The 26,121-nt window shown below is 39.1% G+C and overlaps 1 protein-coding gene across 4 annotated transcripts; it reads right to left on the bottom strand.

Annotated features, from left to right (window-relative positions):
• Positions 1–5,248: 5,248 nt before the first annotated feature.
• Positions 5,249–24,264, bottom strand: PCMTD2 (protein-L-isoaspartate (D-aspartate) O-methyltransferase domain containing 2). 4 transcript variants are annotated; one of them, XM_048819753.2, is made up of 6 exons: positions 24,148–24,264; positions 19,232–19,563; positions 16,687–16,789; positions 12,689–12,860; positions 10,510–10,633; positions 5,249–8,466 (listed from the first exon to the last, which is right to left on the bottom strand). In XM_048819753.2, the coding sequence occupies exons 2-6, from the start codon at positions 19,536–19,538 to the stop codon at positions 8,084–8,086; spliced, it is 1,089 nt and encodes a 362-aa protein (XP_048675710.1). In that variant the 5' UTR covers positions 19,539–19,563; positions 24,148–24,264; the 3' UTR covers positions 5,249–8,083. The 4 variants fall into 4 exon arrangements, with proteins under 4 accessions (XP_048675710.1, XP_048675711.1, XP_048675709.1 ...); XM_048819754.2 differs by having other exon boundaries at positions 19,232–19,569; positions 24,148–24,263; XM_048819752.2 differs by having other exon boundaries at positions 24,055–24,184.
• Between the last annotated feature and the right edge of the window lie 1,857 nt (positions 24,265–26,121).

The following is a 26,121-nucleotide window of genomic DNA, read 5'->3' as shown; positions in this document are numbered from 1 at the left end:
AGACTGAAATCTGTTGGAGCAGTATAGCATTATAACAAGAACTTAGGTGCAGTTCTACTCTGAAAAATTACTGTAAAAAGGCCATGAAATGTCCCACATTTGTCTGTATCTTCCAGATCAAATTTCTTCAGTTTGAAGATGCAATATGGTTTTTCTATCAGCTATGAGCTCGGAACCTTAAAGTCAAACTGTATTTTTTTAAAAAGAAAATAAGAATGGCCATACTGGGTCAAACCGATGGTCCATCTAGCCCTCCTGTCTTCTGACAGTGACCGGTGCCAGATGCTTCAGGAGGGAATGAATAGGACAGGGTAATTATTGAATGATCCATTCCTTGTTGTTCTGACTGCCAGAAGCTGGGATGGAGTTTAGGGACATGCAGAGCATCTCTGGGTTTGCATCCCTGACCATCATAGCTAATAGCCATTGATGGACCTATCCTCCATGAACTTATCCAATTCTTTTTTAATTCAGTTATACTTTTGGCCTTCACGCATCCCCTATTAGTGAGTTCCACAAGTTGATTGCGCATTGTATGAAGTACTTCCTTATGCTTGTTTTAAATCAACTGATTATTAATTTCATTGGGTGACCCCAGGTTCTTGTGTTACATGAAGGGGTAAATGACAGTTCTTCCTCCGCTTTCTCCACACCATTAATAATTCTATAGATCTCTATCATAATCCCTCCCCCCCATTAGTCATCTCTTTTCTAAGATGAATAGTCCTAGTCTTTTAAACTCTCCTCACATGGCAGCTGTTCTATATCCCTAATAATTTCTGTTACCTTTCTCTGTAAGTTTTCTGACTCTAATACCTCTTTTTTTAGATGGGGTGACCAGAACTGCATGCAGAATTCAAAGTGTGGGCATACCATGGATTTATAGAGTGGCATTATGCCATTTTCTATTATCATCTTTTTCCTCATGGTTCCTAACATTGTTAGCTTTTCTGTCTACCACTGCACATTGAGCGGATGTTTTCGGACAACTATCCACGATGGCTCCAAGATATTTCTTGAGTGGTAACAGCTAATTTAGACCCAGTCATTTTGTATACAATGTTGGCATTATGTATTGCAACATGTATTTGCATTTATCATAGCGTTGCCAACCCTCCAGGATTGCCCTGAAGTCTCAATTAAAGACTTTAAAGATGTCATGTGATGAAACCTCCAGGAATATGTCCAATCAAAATTGGCAACCCTAAATTTATCAACATTGAAGTTCATCTGTCATTTTGTTGCCCAGTCACCCAGTTTTATGAGATCTCTTTGTAACTCTTCACAGTCAACTTTGGACTTAACTATCTTGAGTAATTTTGGATTGTCTGCAAACTTTGCCACCTGTTTATCCCTTTTTCCAGATCATTTATGAATAAATTTTCCTGGCTCACATATCTCCCAAAGACATTGCAATCAAAGTTTAATGAATTCCATTGCTAATGTGAAAGCCAGACTAGAATTCAGTGCAATTTCCCTATAGCTGCCTTGGCTTGGGTAACAATGTATTTTGGGCCTTGATCCTATAATAGATAATATGCAAACATACCAGTCCACCCAGTTGCTATCATCTGCAGAACTGACCATTAATAAAGTCAGCAGATATGACAACTATACACACAGGGAACAGTTCTGAATAGGAAGATTCTATTCATACAGTTACTTTAAAAAAAAAAGTCAACCTTCATTTGAAAATGAAGTTGACGTTTGAAACTGGTATCTTCTCCTACTCATTTTGTCTTTTCTGTTTGGAAAACAGGTTGCTGTTGAGGTCTCTAGTATTACCTGTTTACCTGTTTGTCCCTCAGCATCAAATGATATTCAAAATAACTGTGCAGTCCTGGAAACAAGGTTTGAAACTTAACAGCTGCTGAGAGTGACAGAAGAGAGTTAATGCACATATTTGTACTCCACGCCCAATAATACTCCACTTCTGCATACTCCACAATTTGTACTCCACGCCCAATAATACTCCACTTCTGCATACTCCACAAAGACGACTATCCAGAAATAGTGCAGGCACATTTTCAGTCACCCTTTGAAAATTCAGTCCCAAGAGCACAGATTTTGAATCACCACATTTGCTAGCAGAATAGGTTGCACATGTTAAGCAGCAGTTAGACATCCAGCTACCAGAGCTGGGGAGTTTTTGAACATGTAAAACGAAGGCTTGAGTCTCCGAATGCCTAAAGTACTGGCATTATTCCATTCATGCCCAAGTTGTCTCATTGGATGTGTTTGCAGGATCAGGTCCTAAATGTACAACCAATTTATGCAACAATAATTTACAAGCACAAAAAAAATGTGGCCTTTTATGTCTCTGAGCTCCCATTCATATTGTCTTGACACAATACATGATTGTTATTGTATGTAACCAACTGTGAAATTAGTTAGTTTCATAAACAATATTTATTGCAAAAATAATTACTATACCTACAAATCAGTCATGTAATATATTGCTCTTTTTTAAAATAAAATTAGAGGGGGGAAAAAAACAAAGAAAGAATTATATAATTATCAAAAATCTATAGGCACTTTATTTATAAATTGATTTCATCTACAAAGACCAAAGCAGGAGAGGTTATAAGGGAAAAAATAATTTTCGCACCTACTAGTCTGTGTTAAGTACATTCTGCAGTAAAGATCTGATTTCAAATTAATATTTTACATTATTTCTTGTAAACAATGAAAATTATTTTGGGGATATCAAGAGAAGAAATCAGCTATTGTGACTATAAATCACTATATAATCCTATGCCATCTCAAAAAACAATGAGGAATGAAAAACCAGAACTTTGAGAATTCTAAGGGAATCCATCAATAGGTTTTGACATCAATAAATAGGCAGGGATGCAGCATCTTTAAATAAGTGAGATGAGCCCAGCTCTCTTGTTAATATATGAGAGTTATATTTTAACAAATTAAAATCAAAATCTGAAGAGGAAAACAAGTTTACCAACAGTATAAGAATAACAACATTACTTTTTGTTTGTCAACTATTATTTATTATATTAGCACCCAATAATATCACTCAGATCAGGTTTTCACAGAGAAGGTCGTGTTTTGAGAGATTTAACCCCCCCTCCCGCCCCAGTTAACACTTATTTTTGTTAATTACAAATTTTACAGTCCTATCAGTCAGAAAGTGTGAACTAGGCCCACTACATACAATCGTCTACATACAGTTATAAAAGCCTGGTAAGGGAGTAGCTACTGTGCATGTTTGCATTTGTTTTTCATAACCATAATTACTGCAACATTGGCTCTTATAAATCCATGGCATGCAGACACATACTATTATTAACGTGCATTTAAAGGGAACACTGTAATTCATATTACACACAAACCACTAAGTCATACCAAGACCTCGGAAAAAGGCCCATATTTTTCCTATACGTGTTTAATAGTACTGTACCATAAGACAAGAAATTAAACCACAAGAAGTATGTTCAAATGATATTAAGGGTCTGCCTCAAGGTCTCAAAGGAAATCAAAAATCAATGGGTAAGCCTGAAACATTCTGACCTTAGCCCAGCTGAGCCTGAGTATTATCAGATTCCCAAGACATTGGTTGATTTTATATACTATTGGTTACCCCGAGCAGCAAACACAACTCAAATGAATATCAACAGCAGTTGCAGGTACATAACAAGAGAATGGTATAGCTCTATACATTCCATTCCTGAGCATCTTTCTGGGTTGAGTGGAGTTTCAGGTATTACCAATGAACTTTGAAGCCTGGAAAGTTAAATAGATTCTATAGATATTTGAACATAGCTTTTCTGGTTTAATTATGGAAGTTACTTACAAAACTTCAGTCTAATCAGTATATGGTTACACACACCTAAATGCCTCACAGAAACCAGAACAGATACAATGGCAGAGCAACAAACTATAACATAAAACATTGTTCATGAAGCTCTACTCTGAATTCAGACAATATACACTTACTCCACGGGACATTATGAAATACTGTACTTGTTGTTTTGTAACATGAGACACCACAAAAAGGAACAGCTTTGAGACAGTGTGTATAGATAAATATCCACAAATAGATATTCAATTGTCATCCAATGACATAGCGCTACAATTTTGAAAAAGAAAAAGAAGAGCGTTTTTAAGCCAGAGACACTTTCACTCAACAGAAGGGAACAAAAATTCCACCTTACTAAGAACATCTTGGTGGAGTCTGACACTTTCCAGGGAGCTGTGATAGCATGCATTTTTTTACCTGGATGACAATGTTTCATAGTGAAGAAGCAGAGTTAAAGCACATGCAAGTTGTTAAAAGATTCCCTCCAATGCCTTTTGAAATATTTCTCATGGGCTCTAGTCAAATGTAGATTTGGGATAAATTGTAAATGCAACTACCATAAAAACACTCCTATTGATAGCAAGTTTTAAAGTTAATATACATACAGTAGGCTAAATGGCAAATATCAGTTACTTGTAACCAACAGGTGCTTATCAGAAACTCTTCCTACCTGTTAATGACAGTCTTTTAAAACAGGACCCTTTCTTTTTGAATTAATTCAGTGACACAAATAATAATTACATTGGTCTCCTTAGGTGGAACGTGGCACATTCATCCCTTCTCAAAGTATCAAGAGTTTTTCTAGAAAGCAGTGGATGGAAATGGAAGGGATTAGTTGTATATTTACATATTACCCTACTGTTTTGATTCGGAGAAGGATATGTTACCCACACCCACACACACACACACTTGTCTGGACTAACCCAGAAGATATGAAGATGAAAATCTATACATCACCATATTGCAGGATAAGGGTCAATAGATATAGCTATTGCTAATGAAGAATACTTGCAGTTGACTCTTCTTGCTGCATTAAGATTAGTTTTCAATTTCAGCTAAAGCTGAAAAGGAGTTTTCACAGTATGAATGAGACAGAAGCCCTGAATGGTAACCATTAAGTTCACCATTTTAAAGATCTCGCTAAGGGAACTGGCTTGCCAGTATATATTGCTGTACTATTAAACCAATACCAATTCCATGTCCCTCCTATCTGCCAACCATATCTTCCACTATTCCATTAGCTACCGGTTTGCGCATCACCAATTGGGCTGCTTTTGGAAGATGATGTTCCAAGTTAAGATGAAATCAATGTAAACTACACAATTGCTTTGCATTAAGAATTGTCTTTTCTAAGAACAGAAATTTCTTCCTGCAGGTTTGATAATACCTATTTTTGAAAAGTATTCTTAACACAACATGATGCAGAAGCAAGGCTAAAAAGTCATTACTGCATTTATTGATATAGAAACACTCATTTTAATAAAATTTGTTTTCAATTGCTTGACATTTTTGCATGCCTCATGAGATTAGAAATGACAATAAAAATTGCTTTACACACTTATTTTTCAACTTGCATACTTAAGATTTCAACAGTTTGAAGCTTGTTTCCTTATGTACTTACTATTCTATCAAAATCTACAAAGAAGTCACATGACATTTAAAATGCTGACTATCTGGAAAACAAAAATAGTCATCAGAAAAGCAGGTAATATTTCCATAAAATTTATAGACTATACAAAAAAACAGTATGCTACAGTTAATCTAGTAAACACACAAATCTACTGTACTAAACTACAGTGCAAGTGCTTGTGCACAGGGAAAATCATATTTACAAGTCCCCTTTATTTACAGGCTATAAACTACACTATTTCACAGTTATATTACACATAGACTTTCTACCATGTTTTTCATTGTGACAATGGGACACCGACAACTTAGAACCCAAACTGCTTGTGTATTTACTTACTGTATTCAGGCATACACAGGAAAAATATTTTTTATGCATCTTAAAGAGCCCTACAAAATCTAGCAAATGTAATAAAAAAGGCAAATCTGGTGAAAATCTGACAAAATATCTTTTATAGTTACAGGAAAAAACATCAAACAGTGCCAAATGCAAAGATAAAGTAACAGAAGCAACAAATAGGATTATTCATATAAATATCCACTTCAAGTTGTTATTGACCATTTTAAAAATAAGAGACTTCTAAACGGTATCTGTAGAAAGGCCTGCAATTAATAAATAGGAGGGGGACTTAGTAGCCCAAATAAAGAGGCTGCTCGAAGGGTGAGGAATTGTCATGCCGCTGGAGAGAAAGGCATATATCAATTACAAACATGGAACACGAATGTTTAACAGTTAAAAATAATATCCTCGGAGGTCACAAAAAATGCAGTTCATAGGGATTTTATTGGTCATCCATACATTGTATTTTATAGAAAAAGACGTTAGTTGTCACAAGTACATAGTGGGTATTTGGAGACTTTTAAAAAGGGAGCGAGCATAAAAGCATTGCTTAGACATTTTAGACTAATTCCTACATTTTCAAAATGTTGCACAAGATTTAAAACACACAACTCAGTCAATGCAAATTGTGTGATTCAGTACCATGTAACGAAGTCCAGGTTAATGTATTTTGGCAAGACAAACTTCATTCACTCCTCTTAGCAAGTTAAGGAGACCATACAAATGAGATCAAGATCAAGCCCACCAACTGCAACTGATGAGGAAATACCCTTCTAACATCGCTGGATTATCTACTGATAGGGTTATTATTTAGTTAGCCTTTGAGTGATCCAAACCAATGCAGCCTCAATTGTTTCCTTCTAGCCCCCAATATTGTACACAGATTTTTCAAACAGGCCAAAATAATCAAGCAATCTTCCCCTCAACACATGAATATAAATCTCCTCCTACCATCATTACAGGAAGACTTGAGAATAAAGATTAGAATTTATATTCCATGAAATTGCAGGTTATAAAGTCTTTCTACACAAGCTACTTAAAGAAACTAACAAAAATTAAATGAACTAGTAAGGCTGTAAATCTAGTTCCTGCTCATCTACAAGGACAAGGTATACGTGAACAGCATTGCAGTCTCCTTGCTACAGCATAGCCCCAAGCAGGGCACTTAAGCATTATGTGTCAGTAGCATAACCACTCACTTTGGCTTCCTAGACTGTTTCCACTTCCCTGTGTAACCTCTGAGAAACAAAGTTTGGTTCATTTCCCAGGACACTGGCTACTTCCTTTAGTTCAGGCTAGGAATGCCTGAGACTACCTGCCTTACACTATGTCCAGCACAGCAGTCACACATTAACTCATATCAGGTCTGTTGATTGCACTATCAGCGCCAGTCTTAGATTAACCCCTTGCTAGGTTTGTCCTTTTCCCACCCATTTTTTCTGAATTACTTTATAAGTGGTGCCAGAGGAAACAGCCACAAACCTGATCGCCCTAGCAATCTTTGAAAGTCAGCTGATCAGTTTAGCAACTCTAAGTTAAATTTGCTCTCCTTATTTTTTTTTTTTTAAAACCTTACGTAGCTTGCATCTCACCTCAGACTGGATTTTACAAAACAAGCTGTTTTCTGTGAAGGAAACACCAACTCCCTGCCAAACATTCCTCTCCCCCCAAAATCTAAAAAAATGTAAGGTTTATAGCTAACCTGAGACCCACCAATTGAAAGGTGGCCAGTGCTTTGCTTCAGTGTTCAAAACCTGGATACCTCAAAGTACTATCAAAGTCTGATTTCGTACGTTTGTGTGTTTTTGCAGATTACTGGAACAAACAAGGTTTACCAGGTCAGATTTTTACCAATATCTCTGTTTAAAAATGAAACTAAATGTGTACTCCATTTGTGTCAAAGTTAGTAGGACAGCATGGACAATGAAGTCTTTAGAGCACTGCCTAAGAATATTTAAAACTGCAATTTGGTGAAAGTGCAGCCAAGAGATTTCAATAGACATCTCTGTGTAGTTAGTTTTCAGGGAATGATATCCTTCTCTCTCTAAGCAACTGAGCACTTCATCAGCTTGCTTTTTAAAAGGGAACACTGCTGCAGGATAAAACTATAGCATACTACCAAGAAGGAGAGGAAACTTAAAAAAAGCTATGATGTTTAAGAATACAGCAGCCACATTCCCCAGCTAGCCAGCCTACTGCCATGTGTGGTCATGTTAACAGGCAAGCAAGTGGTACACATTTGTCAAGCCCTAAGAAGTATTTTATTTTTATGTCTACCTTTCTGCTTTCTATGAACAAGATACTTATTTTTCTCTGTAATAAAGCAGGTAATATTTCAGGGGATCAGGCAAAGGCAGACTCAAGACCTTCTCTCTCAGAAAGTTTACAGGGGGGTCTGGCTTCAGTTCAGAGATACCCTTTTCCTCCTCTTCTCTCCTCTCCTCCTCAATCTCCTCACAGTTGTTGTTATCATCTGAGGGGTTTGAGATACGACTGGCAAAGACTTCTTTATCCAAGAAGACAATGGTTTCCATGCGACGGCGGCGAACACGTCTTCGTTTAAACCTTGGAGGGTTTTTCAGACCATTTCCATTTTTGCTCATTGTTTCTTGATGTATTATCCTTTTAATAGTTCCTCGGATGGCAATGCGAGCCAGATCCTGTAGGCTGCGGACACTTATTGGCGCTATAACACAGAACAAAAATATGAACAGGTATGGAAGCAAAAAAACTGGCAGCACAGGCTGAAAAGTTGTCTGAAATGGAGTGAGGATAACTATTTTAATTCCCTGTTATGTTTATAAAAAGAACCCCAACTTTATTTCAAACTCTGTCAGCTCGGATAAAGTTAATGTTTTTCCCTAAAAAACATGTTGTATTATGCACTTCTCCTGTAATCTGATCACTGAGAGAAGGAGTTGAGAGAAAAAGTTCAAACGCACAAACCCACTGTGCACAAAACACAAATCAGTAGACATTAAATATAATATTTAAAATCGAATTTTGGTATTTTATACTCAAATGAACTATTTTATGCAAACGTGTTTTAAGTTTTAAAACTTAAGACTTTGCAATTCAAACTGTACAATAAAGCGGAGGAGTTTGTTTCCGGACTTCTCAGTAGTGTGGAAACAGTCCTCAATGCGCAAAACAGAATGAGTAGATCTGGATTCCATTCCCAGCTCTGCTGCTGTTTAATTTTGAGACTTTGGGCAAATCACTTAACTTTTGTCCGTTTCCTCATCAATACTTATCTACTTCAAAAGGTGTAGGCTAACATCATTAGCATATGAAACCTGTTTCAAGATCTGTGGATAGAAGGAGTTAGAAGCATGTGACTGTGTATTATATAGGGTACATACCCACCCTCTTCAGTGGTTTAGAGCAGCAGTTCTCAAACCAGGAGTATGTGTAGCCCTGGTGGTATACAGAGGTCTTCCAGGACTACATCAACTCATCTAGATATTTGCCTAGTTTTACAACAGCCTACATAAAAAGCACTAGCGAAGTCAGTACAAACTAAAATTTCATATAGACAATAACTTGTTTATACTGATCTATAGCCTACACACTGCAATGTAAGTACAATGTTTATATTCCAATTGATTTTATAATGATATGGTTAAAAATGTATTTTTAGGTCTGCTCTTGTAAGCAAGTAATTTTTAAGTGAGGTGAAACTTGCGGGTACGCAAGACAAATCAGACTTCTGAAAGGGGTATAGTAGTCTGGAAATGTTGAGAACCACTGGTTTAGAGGAGTCTACATGCTTTTGTGCAGCACTATTCAGCCAATCCAAGGTGCGCAACAGTCAACACTACTGCACAATTCCATGTCTCTCACGTAATATAAATAAAACCTGTATTTGCATACATCTATCCCTGCACTGAGAAGCATCAAATTAAATTGAAAACTCTGTTTGGATTACAAACACTTACAGACATTCTTCTAAGCAAAGAAGGGGAAAAATAAAGTACGAAATACTTGCAGGCTTCCTCATAGTGGACACAATATGCAAGGTATACTCAGATGGACAGTTAATATGCTCTGTACAGTGTGATAAGCAGATACCAAAGAAGAATAAAAACAGATTAAGTAGTAATTTCTTGAGGGCAGGGACCCTGTGTTCTTATGTGTTTGTACAGGACCTTGCACAATGGAGCCTCAATCTAGATTGGGATCACTGGGCACTACCTGCAATACAAATAAAAATAATGCAACTCCCCTCCGGAAGGGTATCATGTTTGAAGGAAACTCTGCATAGCCAAGGTATTGATATAAATTGATAAATGTCACAACTGAAACAAATGCTGTGTGCATTTTTCACTTTGTAATATATTCCCTTAATACTATAAGAATCCATGTATGGATCCACATGGGCAAGCCAGTACAGTCTGACAAACAGGAAACTGAAAATGCAGGCAGATTATTTTAAAATACAAAGATACGCACTTTCAATTTCACAGAGCAGACACTAACATTTCTGGATTTGTTTTTCAACTTGCTTTCCTAATACCACACCTCTTCAAATACTGGAAACCTGTATGCAGCATAGGATGGACAAAACTGGACAACTGTCAAAAGAATGAAACATCTTGAGTAGTTTTCTCCAAAAGAAGGAAGCTGTACTTCCGCTGTGTATGAGTATCATGCTTGGATCAAGGTGAAACTAACAGCCAAAGGGACCGCAGAAAGAAGAGCAAGCATATCTATAAACATTTATACTTACGCAAGTGAACAAGTCTCGATTTCCCTGAATCTGCATGAATAGGTTGAATCAGAGGAGCAAAAGAAACAGCAAGGATCTTCTTGGTTTCCCAGGCAGCAGGACCAGTGCGTGTTATCTTCGTCAGCTGCATCAAAGAGAGAAAGTGCTGTCTACTATGTAAACAGTAGAAATCAGTTATCTATAGTTAATTTTTTATGCTGAGAATGAACAATCTACTGTTTGCCTTTTGGATTTCAGGCAAAGTGTTTGAAATACAGAGAATTAGTGGCGACAAGGTGAAAAGCCAAGTAATACACAGGTTCACCATAATTCTTTCTTTAAAGAGTGAATATAGAATTCATGAAGAGAACCAGATTTACAGCCCTAATGGACGAAGTTGTCTAAACACAGAACATGTGCAGTGGCAATACCAGATTTCATCACACTGCCCTCCCAGTTTCTCCCCATTCTGAACTATAGGGGCTGCCTCAGAGTTCCAAGGGTAATTCAATCTTCAGTAGACATTCATTCCTTGGCTGAGAGAAAGTTATTGCAAATAATATTGGTGGGTTTTGCTGTGTGAATGGGATCACCAATTAATTTTACATATTGTAGGTGACCTAAGAGCCTCTGAATGGTAATAATTTCTGTGAGCTGCTGACCGAAACTAACTACTGTACTTTGAGATGAAAGGCTCCATATGTCACTTCCAATCCTAAACCAAGCAGTTCCTTGAAACAATAAATCTTTACTTGCAAGAGACGCCAGAATTATGAAGATATATTCGTTTAGAAAGCTCGGGCATGGTTATTCAGATTTTGAAATCAACCGTGACCTGTGGCATACCATTAAAAATGGCAGACCATTAGAAAAATTGGTATCCGGCCTGTTGGGCCAGTAAATAACAGCACCACAACCCTAGGAAAAGTAGAGTCCATAGAGTGTTGCTGCCACAAAGAAGGCTGAAGCACACTGATAAGGAAACAGTAGTCTAATAACCGTCTTGCTAGTTTTCCACAATATAAAGAGGGTAGGCCTAGAAAGCTCTTTTTATATCAGTTGCAGTTTTTGCTAAAGGCTGTTGGACTCTGCTGTTTATTTAACCTATGACTTGCAACTATTTTGAATGCTTCCTGTTTGGCAAAGTAAGCTGCCACTTTTTCTTGCCCAATTCTCACTGGCTGTATCTGGAACCCTGAACGAAATTTCCTGCTGGAGAACACTTCAACAATGTATGGGATAAGCAGAAAAAGAAATTCCAAAAAACCCAACTAAACCAAGATTTGTTCTTGCAGAAAATCTTTTTGTTTCTTTAATAGTGAAGGAAAGTTTTAGCTAATCTTTACCTCCTTGGTTCAAATTTTCAAAAGGACTTTCCTAATATCTGTAATATTTATATATACAAGTTAGGTGTATTTGTATTTTCATATACACAGAAATTACCCAATTTGTGTGGACAAAGTGCTCACTGGCACTCATGAATGTCGGTATTTTGGATGCCTCTTTAGAGGACAGTTTGTGAAGCTGACTCTTAAACACTTAAAGAAATGATCAAGCAGTAAGTATTCTTGACTTATAATTTAAAAATTATTTTCTGGTTGCAATAAATATAACAAGACACTGCACTATATACTTGCAAAATCTATTTATGAAGTAGTTTACAATCAGAAATTCAAGCTAATTTGAAATCAAATTATTAATTCAGTATTTTCTCCCTCTCCTAGCCTCAAATGAAAGATATCAAGAGATGTAAGATTCACATAGCTACAACTCAACCGAACCCTGCACCACTATCTTCCTTTTCCACGTACTTAGTATGAAAAACTTTTTATGGACTGTCTAATTTACCACTGGAAAGCAAAGTGTGGTATGGTACCTCACTTCAACAAATTTTGACTGAAGCATTCTTGAAGAAGTACAAAAATGAAGCGTTAAACTAACTTGGGAGTATCTCTCACAATTCACTAAAAAGTTAAATACAAAACACCTGAAGAGGGACTGTCTGGTAGAAGTATGCATACTTTGTAACATAATTAAGACACGTATAGTTCAGTTTCTGGAAATTGCTCTCTTTATTCCTAGTAAACACTTAGTGTAAGAGCTGATATGCCGAATAGTTACCTATAAGGAAGGTAGTGAACTGCACCTATAGGCTAAATAAGAATAAAGAAATCAAATCCTAGTTTAAGAGGCACTCAACCTTTTCCTCGAGTGGCATGACGAGAATTCCCCCAACTTTCAGCAGACTCTTCATGTAGTCCTCATGTTCTTTCTGTACCCCAGCACCACAGTAAACACGGTCATACTGAGTAGAATCTGGAGAGATCTCTAAACAATTGCCAGTAACAAAGGAGGGCTCACAGAATTCAAATCTGAAAAAGAAGAAGTCCAATTATAACACTACATACTTGATAAGAAAAGAAATTTCATTGGCCATTTCCCCTCCCAAGCCCCAATTTCCTGGATCTCAAAAAGTTTCATTCTACAGACTACCACAAAGGGCCACAATTTGAGGCCCTCCAGACTAGAGTGATTCTGAAATTACTCATACATGAGATTTTCCAAAGATCTTAGGTACATAATCTGAACACATACACTGAATAACTGCTTACACAAATTATCAGGATTGGGGATTTGTCATACAATTACCCAATTTGTGGGCCCAGTTACAATATCTTTGCATAAATATTACAAGTACAATTTGAACTCTAAGCCCTTTTAAGACTGAACCAGAATGTCTTTGGCTTAGTTTTCCATAACCTTTCCCATAAACTGCTAAATGGTTTTCAACACTAAGAGTGAGATGCTGCCTCCATTGAAGTCAATGGGAATTTTATCATCAATTTCAATTGAGCCAGGATTACACCACGAATTCATAGTTTAGACAAAAATTCATGCAATACAGTACTTCTGATATAATTTAAAGGGAAAAGAAACAATTTTATGCTAATTTCTGTTTTTGCAGAATAGCCAGAATTCACGAAGACTATAATAATCCCTAAATTTGATGCAGCAATAATGGTAAAATATTAGAACTGTCAAATGATTTAAAAAATTAATCACGATTAATCGCACTGTTAAACAATAATAGGATACCATTTATTTAAATAGTTTTCAAATATATTGATTTCACTTACAACACAGATCACAAAGGGTACAGTGCTCATTTATATTTACTTTTGATTACAAATATTTGCACTGTAAAAAACAAAAGAAACAGTATTTTTCAATTCACCTAAGTACAGTAGTGCAAACTCTTTATCATGAAAGTTTAACTTACAAATGTAGAATTATGTACAAAAAAATAACTGCATTCAAAAACGAAACATAAAACTTTAGAGCCTACAAGTCCACTCAGTCCTATTTCTTGTTCAGCCAATCGCTCAAACAAGTTTGTTTACATTTGCAGGAGTCAATGCTGCCCACTTCTTGTTTACAATATCACCTGAAAGTGAGAACAGGCGTTCGCATGGTACTATTGTAGTCGGCGTCGCAAAATATTTATGTGCCAGATGCACTAAAGATTCAGACGTCCCTTCATGCTTCAACCACCATTCCAGAGGACATGCGCCCATGCTGATGATGGTTCCGCTCGATAACCATCCAAAGTAGTGTGGACCAACGCATGTTTATTTTTATCATCCGAGTCAGTCAGTGCCAACAGCAGAAGACAGATTTTCCTTTTTGGTGGTTCAGGTTCTGTAGTTTCCGCATCAGACTGTTGCTCTTTTAAGACTTCTGAAAGCATGCTGTACACTGCATCCTTCTCAGATTTTGGAAGGCACTTCAGATTCTTAAACCGTGGGTCACATGGTATAGCTATCTTTAGAAATCTCACACTGGTACCCTCTTTGCGTTTTGTCAAATGTGCAGTGAAAGTGTTCTTAAAATGAACATGTGCTGGGTCATCATCCGAGACTGCTACAACATGAAATATATGGCAGAATGCGGGTAAAACAGAGTAGAGGACATACAATTCTCCCCCAAGGAGTTCAGTCACAAATTTAATTAATGCATTTTTTTTTTAACGAGCATAATCAGCACGGAAGCATGTCCTCTGGAATCAGTGGCTGAAGCATGAAGGGGCATATGAATGTTTAGCATATCTGGCATGTAAAGACCTTGCAATGCTGGCTACAAAAGTGCCATGCGAACGCCTGTTCTCACTTTCAGGTGACATTGTAACCAAGAAGCAGGCAGCATCATCTCCCGTAAATGTAAACAAACTTGTCTGTCTTAGCGATTGGCTGAACAAGAAGTAGGACTGAGTGGACTTATAGGCTCTAAAGTTTACATTGTTTTGTTATGGAGTGCAGTTACATAACAAAAAAAAAAATCTACATTTGTAAATTGCACTTTCACGATAAAGAGATTGCACTAGAGTACTTGTATGAGGAACTGAAAAAATACTATTTCTTTTGTTTGCCACTTTTATAGTGCAAATATTTGTAATCTAAACCAATATAAAGTGAGCAGTGTCTATTTTGGATACTGTGTTGTAATTGAAATCAATATATTTGAAAATGTAGAAAAACATCCAAAAATATTTAATACATTTCAATGGTATTCTATTGTTTAACAGTGCAATTAAAATGGTGATTAATCATGGTTAATTATTTTTAATCGCTATTAATTTTTTTGAGTTATTTGCGTGAGTTAACTGCGATTAAAATATACAGTTGTACCAAGATATCCACATACCACCTGAGGCCCTTGGAAAGAGGCAGCCTACTAAAATATGGTATTAGTATTACAAAAGCAAAAGACTTCAAGAAGTGCAGCAACATGATATGTTTGTAACAACTGGCTAATAGTCCTTACCTGTGTTTATGCCATATATCCTAGCAGCTATTTTCCCCTTTTCACATACCTGTATTTATACTCAAAAACATTTAAAAAACGAAGACTTTCTTCTTATCTATGACCGTATTAATCTCTGAAGTACAAATTGGTCAGCTGTAGAGCAATGTAGTTTTCTATACTATTTTTCTTACTCCAGGTATCCCAAAGCATTTTACAAACAATGAATTATTGGCCAATTTGTTTGCCAACATAATTGCTGCACTGTTATCAACTCATCAGTAGTTTGTACAGAGACTTGGCTATTAGGAGAGTTTTATTAAAAAGATTTTGATGAGACACTAGACCACCTATTCTTTTTGATATAGTTTAAATGAGATATACCAGTTTTTATATACCACAGATGGGCAAGGATCTCATCTTTAATACTGTAGCCCCCACCACTCCTTTTGTACTTGCACTGCAGTGTCACTGATTTTTTTCAAACAGGTCTCTAGATATGAAACTTTCTACTTACGTTGGTCTTTGCCATTTAGCTACAGTTATTGCATTTCTGTAAAGTGAGATGGCACAAGAGCAATAATGATAGGCTTATTTATTTTAGTAATGAAGGGGACTGGTTGCCTATTCACAGGTACTCTTACCTCTCTGCTTACAACAAAAGACTGCATGCTAAGGGGGGGTTACCTCTTCCCTACTTAACCATCAGCGTCTCAGTGTAGTGACTGGTGAAGTGGCTGCAGTTCAGCTCTTCTTGTTTAAAGACTGCTGTACCCATTTTATTCATTCTAGCATTGTGACAGTTCCAGGTGATCAGAAGCACTTCCCACAAACAAATTGCAAAATAAATCCAAAAATATGACAGCTACAACTCGTATTGCTAAGGTAACTTCTGGTTATAGGCATCTTGCTTTAGTCATCGTAAAAATAGTTTCACATTTTAACCAATAAAGTTTTTCTTCCAATAAAACTCTATTAAAGCAGCATGGAAATTACTTTACGCTCTTCGGTGGGATTCAGGCTGAGAGGTTACAAATATAATTTTTTCGATAGATGACTATCACCATTTGCAGCCTCAAATATATTGGCTGTAATTAAATCTTATTGCTAATCCCCAATTTTGGCTTCTTTCAACTGGTGTGGCATTAGAACAGCTAAGAGTACAACAACATAGCAAAAATTTCTTAACATCTCTCCTCCCACATACCCATCAGCTTAGAACGTTGTCACACACTGCAGCTCAGCAAGGCTAAGGAGCTAGTGTCCTAAAATCACCCTTAAATCTGCAGTTCTTGTGTGGGAATAGGGAGAGCTACCCAAACAGCTAGTAGTTTTATAGTAGTAATTATTAAATTCAAAATCATGAAGTAGGATGCTACAGGTGTTCTCTACTCTTACTTGTCAAAGCTGTCACTTGTTCTGATGAAGAAGTCCAATTTCTGCTTTGCATACTCTATAACATCAGAGTGAAGCTCCACACCATGGTTAACACCAAAAGGACCTGCAAGTTTAAAGAGTGCAAAGAAAATGGTTTTAAGGGCAACTGGATAAAGCTAAGCACAACTGATCCCTGTTACTTTCTCAATGTGTTTCAGATAAACTACTTCTTAAGAATGTTTCTACAATTTAAAATGTTTGTTTTGAGGTCTGCACTTAGAAGTGCAGGACCATTTACTACTAGCGATGGCTAATGCCTTGATGTACAGCAACCTTTTGTGACCAGGGTGCTCCTACTTACACAGAAAATGGTGAGGCAGGAATGTTGATGTTTCAGATGTACCACTGCTATAGAACACAAAGAATCCACTGTAAATCACTAAAGATTATTGCTATGGGAAGTGACCAAAAATCAAAAATTGGCAAGAGTTACAGTTCACATGGTAATTTTAGCTAGCTCTAGAAATCAGACTCACTACTATTACAGGAACAGTGCTTGAATTATTTTTAATTGAGCAATATATAAAAGTTCAAGCTTCTGACAGAACAACCCTTAAAAGATACATCCTGAACTTTTTTTTTTTAAATAAAGTCTTTTAAAATGTTTTAGAAGGATTTTTCTGCTCGTATTAGCATATTTATAAGGGTCTTTTCAACAAGGGAAAGCGGGTTGGCTTAAAAACACCACAAGATGTGTTACCAAATGCAACAATTCCCACAAAATTAAAAAGATGTTTATGTTTTACTTTTCAGTTATAATAATCTTAGATGTTACTAGTAACAAATAGGTAAAAAATTTCAGACTAAACATGGTTAATAAGTTGGAAACATCCCTTTGAACTGTAACTTTAATATATTAGAGTAATACTAAGAGTGCAGCTGAGTTCCATAAAAACAAGGGAAAGACACTTACTTAGTATGCCACAAGTAAGATTTATTATTCTCTGTTACACCTGAAAGAACTTGAACATTACAGGAATCTGAACAGGGCTTATAACACATTTGCATTCCAGAAGTTACTACAGAGGCAATATTGATTAGCAATATTCTGGTTCTTCTGAAGTGCTGAGAGTCTAAATTCTACCAGAGGACAAAAGAGGAAGTACCATAGCTTTCAGAAGATTCTAACAGTTTAGGGAATTAATCTTTGATTGATTACTTTTGTTTTGAAGACTGACTCCTCTGAATTAGAAACAGAACAGTCCCTACATATTTTGACAAACCAAATCCTTGTTTAATGTCATAACAAGTTCAATGCAGTTATATCATGTGACTTTACATAACATGATCAAATATAACAAAGAAAAATACATAATATGGCAATTTGCCTTCAAATATCTGAAAGGAAATTGTTGCAGAATTACAGTTATGCACAGTTTAAGAGTCCTGCTATTAAGCACTGAAGACAATAGCCATATTTACATTATAACTAGGGCTACACAAACCCCTCTATTATTTTCATATGAGACAGGCTTGCTCATTTTAAGGGAGAAATAGTTCAAAGGCACCTAAGGTTATAAGTGTTCATATTCTAATTAGTTTTGTCAAAGCTTGTTGCAAACCAATAAACAAGTTCCAGCTTCATGCCCGCTCACTAGAAGTGGGACTAAGTCTCAGCTCTGATGACACAAACATTTAAACAATTAAAATTTCCGACCCACAGGCAGGAGGGTAATGGGGACCCTCCTGCTATTAGCAGCTGTACTGGAAGTCAGAAGCAGTGTGTAAACACTGACTTTGCATTTCACTAGGATCAATGCAGTTTGAAATTTATTTTGACACTTCTCCACACAGAGTGATTATTACCACCATGAGATTGAGGGGTGATTTCCTGCATTTTCATATATTTAACTCTGTATGATCAGCCACGCTTTTACATCCTGGAAGAGCTATTCTACTTACACATTTACTCCTGTGTGTTTGTCTGGAGGAAGGTAAGGGAAAAAGAAGGTTGCTAACTGTGGGCAACCACCGCCACTGTTCTTATATTAAGACATAAGACTATTTGCTAAATTGTATTTTGAAGCATCTCCTTGCTTGCACTCGGGAAGTAACTAGAACTAGATACCAGGTACTGATCTTACACTGGAATAAATCACAATTAGATCTTTTAAATGTAGTTCAGGCTGGTTGCAGGGGATTAAGAATAAATGGGTCATAGATCTAAAGATTCAGGGCTCTCCCTGGTCAAACTCAATCACCATCCCACACAAGCTCGTCTCTCTCCACTCCTGACATCTTGATCTTCCACTCAAGTAAGGGCCCAGCAAGCCTAGACTCATGCCAGTAGGAGGCCATGACAATCAGCTGTGCACTGCATCAGTGTCTGTTCTGAGTCATCACTAGGTTCCCCTGAATCCTGCTTAATTGGCCAAATCTGATTAACATATTCTTTATCTGCACTTAGACCGAATTTAAAATCTTGAAATTAAAGCGAGGAATATTTCCTACGATCATGAAAACAGATGATAATTTAATCAATAATTAACATGACAAAGTTATTTACCCAAGATGAGTCCGACCATAGAACTCAGGTAACCGGTGCCACTGCCCAGATTCAAGAATGACAGTCCCGGCTGTAGATCCAAAGCTTCCATCACCTCTGAGTAAATGCACGGTGCAGAGAGATGAAAATTTCCATGTTTCCACGCCAGGTCTTTGTAAGCATTGTCCTTAAAATCATCAAGATAGTAGTCTGCTCGATCAATGGCACGGAATGCCTGCTCCACCAGCTCTGTCCGGATATACTGCGCTTCTTTCAGGTTATCAATTAATTCATCATTATCTTCTCCTGCACTCACTGCACCTCCCATCTTCTTCAACAATTTTTAGCAAGTTCTAAAACTCAATTGGGGTGGGGGAAGATGAGCAACAGAAGACATGTAACATCATTATAAGCGCTAAGGCTGTTAAACATAAAACAACTTAAAGTCATAACAATAAGACAACTTCTTTGCAAAGATATCAATGTAAAAACACTAGAACAGAACATATACTCAAAAGCTGACTTAAAATATTAAAAACAAAATCATGTACCTGGAGTTTCAGAATTACATACATGTTTTGGGGAGGGGGGTAGGAAGGTCATAATATTCACATTTTTAGTTGTATAATATTCTCCTCCAGTGCACCAACCTTGAACTGCTAAATAAGATTATAGATTCTGGTTCCCATTCATAGAATATCAGGGTTGAAAGGGACCGCAGGAGGTCATCTAGTCCAACCCCCTGCTCAAAGCAGGACCAATCCCCAACTAAATCATCCCAGCCAGGGCTTTGTCAAGCCTGACCTTAAAAACTTCTAAGGAAGGAGATTCCACCACGTCCCTAGGTAACGCATTCCAGTGTTTCACCACCCTCCTAGTGAAAAAGTTTTTCCTAATATCCAACCTAAACCTTCCCCACTGCAACTTGAGACCATTACTCCTTGTTCTGTCATCTGCTACCACTGAGAACAGTCTAGAGCCATCCTCTTTGGAACCCCCTTTCAGGTAGTTGAAAGCAGCTATCAAATCCCCCCTCATTCTTCTCTTCCGCAGACTAAACAATCCCACTTCCCTCAGCCTCTCCTCATAAGTCATGTGTTCCAGTCCCCTAATCATTTTTGTTGCCCTCTGCTGGATGTTTTCCAATTTTTTCACATCCTTCTTGCAGTGTGGGGCCCAAAACTGGACACAGTACTCCAGATGAGGCCTCACCAATGTTGAATAGAGGGGAACGATCACCTCCCTCGATCTGCTGGCAATGCCCCAACTTATACAGCCCAAAGTGCCATTGGCCTTCTTGGCAACAAGGGCACACTGTTGACCCATATCCAGCTTCTCGTCCACTGTAACCCCTAGGTCCTTTTCTGCAGAACTGCTGCCTAGCCATTCGGTCCCTAGTTTGTAGCGGTGCACGGGATTCTTCCGTCCTAAGTGCAGGACTCTGCACTTGTCCTTGTTGAACCTCATCAGATTTCTTTTGGCTCAATCCTCTAATTTGTCTAGGTCCCTCTGTATCCTATCCCTACCCTCCAGCATATCTACCTCTCCTCCCAGTTTAGTGTCCTCTGCTAACTTGTTGAGGGTGCGATCCACACCATCCTCCAGATCATTAATGAAGATATTGAACAAAACCGGCCCCAGGATCGACCCTTGGGGCACTCCACTCCATTCTTATTCATTGTCCCTTTTCCACTATGGAGTCCAAGCAATAATAATAAAAAATAAGTCATAAAAACATGGCCTGTGTTTGCCAAAATTCAAGGAACATCCAGACTCTGTTTGCAAGAACACCAGAAGGGGATTAATAGACTTCAAAAGAAACAGGCAGAAAAAAGAAACAGGGAGCCTCCCAAATTGCCTGCAGTGAAGGGTGAAAGAAAACATAACAGGATTCTAAATCCAAGGACATACATTTTTTTTTCCTCCACTTCTGCCTGTGCCCCTTGATTATCTTTTTTTTTTTTTTTTAATGTATCCACCACCTCCTCAGTAGAATACATACTTTCCTGTGGCTCAAGCTTCTGCAGCTCCAAGCATCACCTTCAGTGGAGAATGCAATAGAATAGAGAGCAACTGTTGGAAAGAAATTTCCTCAGAAGTGAGTGCAATTTCTCATGGTCTCTTCTAAGAGTTTAGAAAGATCATCCCCCTCAGAAACTATTTCATCCCCATCCAGCCCTTACAAAATAATGACACTGCTGATGTCACTTTTACAGACTCACAATTCATTCTGGGAAAAGAAAGCAAACCACTTACTCTCTATTCAGGAGACACAGTTCATAAAGTACATCTTCATCTTTTAAATCTTTTTAATCTAGTTGTTTCCCACCCACTAAAAAGTTCCATTCCAGAAAGTACAATGCGAATTTTTATTTGCAGTGCTTTGCTATGCTGTGCTGACAATAACTGCAGAAGCAGTAGCTTTAGTGTTGTTTTCTAGATTCAGTAGATCTGCCCACAGCTAAATTGTTCTATACATTCAGCAAGAGAAAATTTATATACTTTACCAGTTTCAAAAGAAATAAAGAAGAAATTGCAGCAAGAAAATCTCAACATATGTATTCTCAGAGCGTACCGTCCTGCCTGTCTGCGAACAGACGAGGCATGATGAACCTCCATCAAGTTCTTAGGAAGGACCTTTAGTCTGTTTAATAAATGTATGCCTCCAAGTATAGTAATCCATTAATAGTGTCTTGGATATTTTCCCCCATTGGCAGGTAATAAGAATTGTCCACCATCCCTTTTTCATCAGTTTAAAAAAAACAAACACCATTACACTATATTGCTAGTGAGAGTGCCCAGAATCTAGAATATGTACATCAGCCGGTCTTATCCTGCAATTTTGTTTTTTTCTTAAATACCTATCAATTTCTTGTGATTGCCTGATTATAGTTTGGTTGGTGCCTTTGGGTAGTATTCTTCACAGATTAATTACTAAATGTAGAAAATTCCTTCCATCCCTTAAGACCTTGTTTTTCTTGATGTTTGTTTGTGCACACTATTTTCTTGAGTATGTTTATCTCCTTCCCTCCATTCAGATCCTCTTCACACTATTAAAATCTCCATGTTTAAATACAATTGTGAAGTATGGTTTTGGCCCTACCAGGGCTCTGCTGTGGCTCCCTGACAAAGTTAAACAAACTTCGTTTTTCCTTCCTGTGCACACAAGCACCACAACCGTGGCTTTACGGTCCAGTATACACTAAAAACCATCATGAAATCACAAGTCTCACATAAGACATAAAGAAAAGGAGTACTTGTGGCACCTTAGAGACTAACAAATTTATTTGAGCATAAGCTCAGCTGTAGCTCACGAAAGCTTATGCTCAAATAAATTTGTTAGTCTCTAAGGTGCCACAAGTACTCCTTTTCTTTTTGCGAATACAGACTAACACGGCTGCTACTCTGAAACTTGACATAAGACATTGTTGTCCTCTGACCAGGCTTTAGCCTAGTTGTAGGGACATCAACGGTTCTCATCCACACTACAAGCAACAGTCATTTTGTAACCCAGACAGCGGACAACCAAGTTGTAACAGGGTCCTCTAAGTTATACTGGTAGTGTCAATGAGACTTTGAAACGGTTATTTCTGTAGCATAGACTGGTCTTCATTTTATGGAAAACATCTGCTTTATATGCAGAATTTTAAAACATACCCCATTGAAACTTCTCTTTTCCAATAATTACACATTTGTTTTCCTAAACTGATAGCTATAATCAAAGGTACTCCCCCCGCATCTTTTAATACTTTAGTTGCACTCGTTTGCAGTTCTTGTGCAGAGTACAGACTTCTCTACAGATCACAGTGTTACAGGTCTGGCCGTTACTCTGGAGTGTGCATGCCACAATTATGATCACTATCAGAACAGCGCAGTTACTGAGTTGTGTACACTCCAGGAATGGTTACGCCACCCGCTATTTATATGGTGCCATGCTCACCTCTTCTGAGAAAAAGAAGAGCTTACAATGTGAGAAGCTACGTTCATATTCCAGGAACAAACAATGATATTTTAATGATTTATTACAAAGCAAATAGAGTTAAATGCACTGTTAGTAAGCTCACAAAGAAACACGAGAGGGGTAAACTCAGCTTTTTTGACAACTGCCACAGACTCCACAGCACGCTTTGCAATGAATAATAAAAGGTAGCTAAAGTCAGACTGAGTTACGCCCCTCTCACTGATCCTCCCACAACCCTCCCCAAAACACTCACTCTGCACCCCCATTGTTACTTCCACTACAAGACCCCATGCGGGTCACTGGTGTGTGTGTGTGTGTGTGTGTGTGTGTAAGTGTGTGTGTAATAAATACTGCTGTGCATCGCCCTCCCTCGTACCCACAGCCCTGTGTCCCTGCTCCACAGCTCAGGATTGCAATTTAAATAAGCAGAGATCAACTCAGCAGCCAGACTCAGCACTGAAGAGACACTATATGGGGGGGGGGGGAGCAGGGGGGGTTGCCAGGTTATCCTGGGGGGCCTCCCACATTGTGCAGGGAACCCCAGCAGCCCTCCCCCCCGTACCATTATAGGGTCGTTGGCGAGGTGCGCAGGGCCGTGTCATTAGAGGGCGCTGGGGGGGGGGGGGGGAGGGGTGGCTCCACCATTACTGAGGCCTCTGGGGGCCTGCCCCACTGCGAGGGAACCGCCGAGTATCGGGGGGTCTCCACCCCGCTCCCTCCCCCAGCAAGGGGCTGGGGGCTCCGGCCTCCCCTCCCCCACCCGGGGCCGGAGGGGGGGAGGGGCCCCCGTGAGGCCAGGGCGGTTGGGGGCCTGCAGCGCTCGGTCCAACGAGAGCGGCCGCTTCAGGCCGGCGGAGCAGGCGGGGTGGGGGAGGGGCTCTACCTGGGCGCCGGGGCAGCGGTTCCTCACCCCCCTCCCCCACCGGCCCGGCTCTCCTCAGCCCTCGGGCTCCGGCGGGCAGCTGTAAACACTCACCCAGCTGAGAGCCCCCGGGCAGCGCCACTGCGCAGTCGCGGAGCAGACCAACGGCGCGCCCACCGCGGGGCCGACGGATTGGGAAATGGCATATACCATTGTAGCACCGTGATGGGGAACGGAGCGCGGAGGTGCCAGCGTGGGGTGACAGGTGTGGGAATGTACCACTCCAGAAAGGGGGAGCCCCGTGTGGGAGTGTCTCACTGAGGAGTTGGGGGGGGCGGGGGGAAGGCCAAGGGCCTGTGACAGACGGACCAATAGCTCTGGGGTTACTGCATTAGTAGAAAGGGCCCTAGCAGGGCCTTAGTGGGAGCTGCACACACACAGAGATTCATCCATCACCTGTCCCTGCGCCACCCAAAGTATAGAAAACACAGATCCCAACTCTGCTGGGCCCTCTTAACAGTGATTTGGGCACGGCTGCCCCCAGCACAGCACTCCGCCACCACAACACACCTCAAAAGGCACAAGCGTGGCTTAAAAAATCAAGAGATTTTTAAAAAAAATAATAATAAAAAAAATTAGAACTTTTGGGGTTCATTTTGTTTGCGCTCTGGTTTTAGAGATTTTAGGCTGCACCTGGGTCACGGGTTCAAGTTTTTTCTCTGCAAGGACCAGGCCTGGAAAGAATCTTACATTTAAAAAAAAAAAAAACGAAGCCTTGAGACACGTGACTGCAGGAACTGAGGCTGCAAGGCAAACATCGAAGATCACTAGACTCATGATGAAAATAATGAGGAGTCCTTGTGGCACCTTGCAGACTAACCAATTTATTTGGGCATAAGCTTTCGTGGGTTAGAACCCACTTCATCAGATGCATGGAGTGAAAATACAGGAGCAGGTATAAATACATGAAAGGATGGGGGTTGCTTTACCAAGTGTGAGGTCAGTCTAATGACATAAATCAATTAACAGCAGGATACCAAGGGAGGAAAAATAACTTTCGAAGTGGTAAGAGAGGTTTCAGAGGAACAGCCGTGTTAGTCTGTATTCGCAAAAAGAAAAGGAGTACTTGTGGCACCTTAGAGACTAACCAATTGAGAGTGGCCCATTAGAAGATGGTTGACAAGAAGGTGTGAGTAACAGTAGGGAGAAATTAGTATTGGGGAAATTAAGTTTAGGTATGATAAAATCATAAAATCATGATAAAATTACCAGAGTTGGCAACACTGCCCTGCCCAGCTCCGTTTAGCGTGGTGCTTGCTGGGCATTGGCTGCTGAACTGCATTGCCCCCTTGAAGCTGGAGGCAGCCAGCCAGCCAGCGTGAGGGCGAGTTGCTCAGGTCTCGGCTGCAGCTGAGTTTCAGTCTGAGGGGCTGCCCCATGTGCACGTTGGCTGGGGCCCATCTATGGCAATTTGGGGTAATAAAATTAGCAAACATGGTGATAAAAAACGATTGTGTGGCTAAACTGAGCCAAGCCTGCTATGCTGAAAGTTCATCCCCAGGCGTTTCTGGAATGGCTCGCATAGCCGGTGCTAACAGGAGCCCTATGGTTTGTTTGTGATTCATGTCCGTGGAGTTAATCTCTGCCCACACTGTTCTGCCTCTGAATAGGGGCTTTCAGTTGGTTTTGTGTGTTTCCTGCATAGCCTTTCTGGATACTTGTGCAGTGTAGTACCACTGGCAGGCAGTTTCAATTTACCAAATTTACCAGCAGCTACTCAAGTTTCTTGGCCATAAACCCCGCTTTATAAATAAGAATAATAAAGATAGTGGAAGGTCTAGAATTTCTAAAGAGATTTTTGAGGCTTATTGAATAGGAGTGGGACTAAACCATAGCACTACTGGATGTTATGGGCCAAATTCATCCCTGCTGGAGCTAAAGGCCTTATTTAGGACCAGTTGAAACTACTCTGGAACCTCCAGCAAATAGGCCTTTGTCAGTTGTCTGTTTGCCTTCACAGGGCAAGAGTCACTGCATGTGTGCCTTTTCCTTTCCACTTGCCATGAACAATGTAATGAAGATTGGTTA

This window comes from Caretta caretta, chromosome 13 (genome assembly GCF_965140235.1).
Source record: "Caretta caretta isolate rCarCar2 chromosome 13, rCarCar1.hap1, whole genome shotgun sequence".
Taxonomy (NCBI): Eukaryota; Metazoa; Chordata; order Testudines; family Cheloniidae; genus Caretta; species Caretta caretta.
This window is presented reverse-complemented; position numbering and strand designations above follow the sequence as displayed.

Coding starts and splice junctions, on each gene's coding strand:
- PCMTD2 (XM_048819753.2), bottom strand. CDS start 19,538: ATGGGAGGTGCAGTGAGTGCAGGAGAAGATAATGATGAATTAATTGAT. Junction 16,790..19,231: donor TATGGTCGGACTCATCTTGG/GTAAATAACTTT, acceptor TTAAACTTGCAG/GTCCTTTTGGTGTTAACCAT. Junction 10,634..12,688: donor TCATGCCACTCGAGGAAAAG/GTTGAGTGCCTC, acceptor TCTTTGATGCAG/CTGACGAAGATAACACGCAC.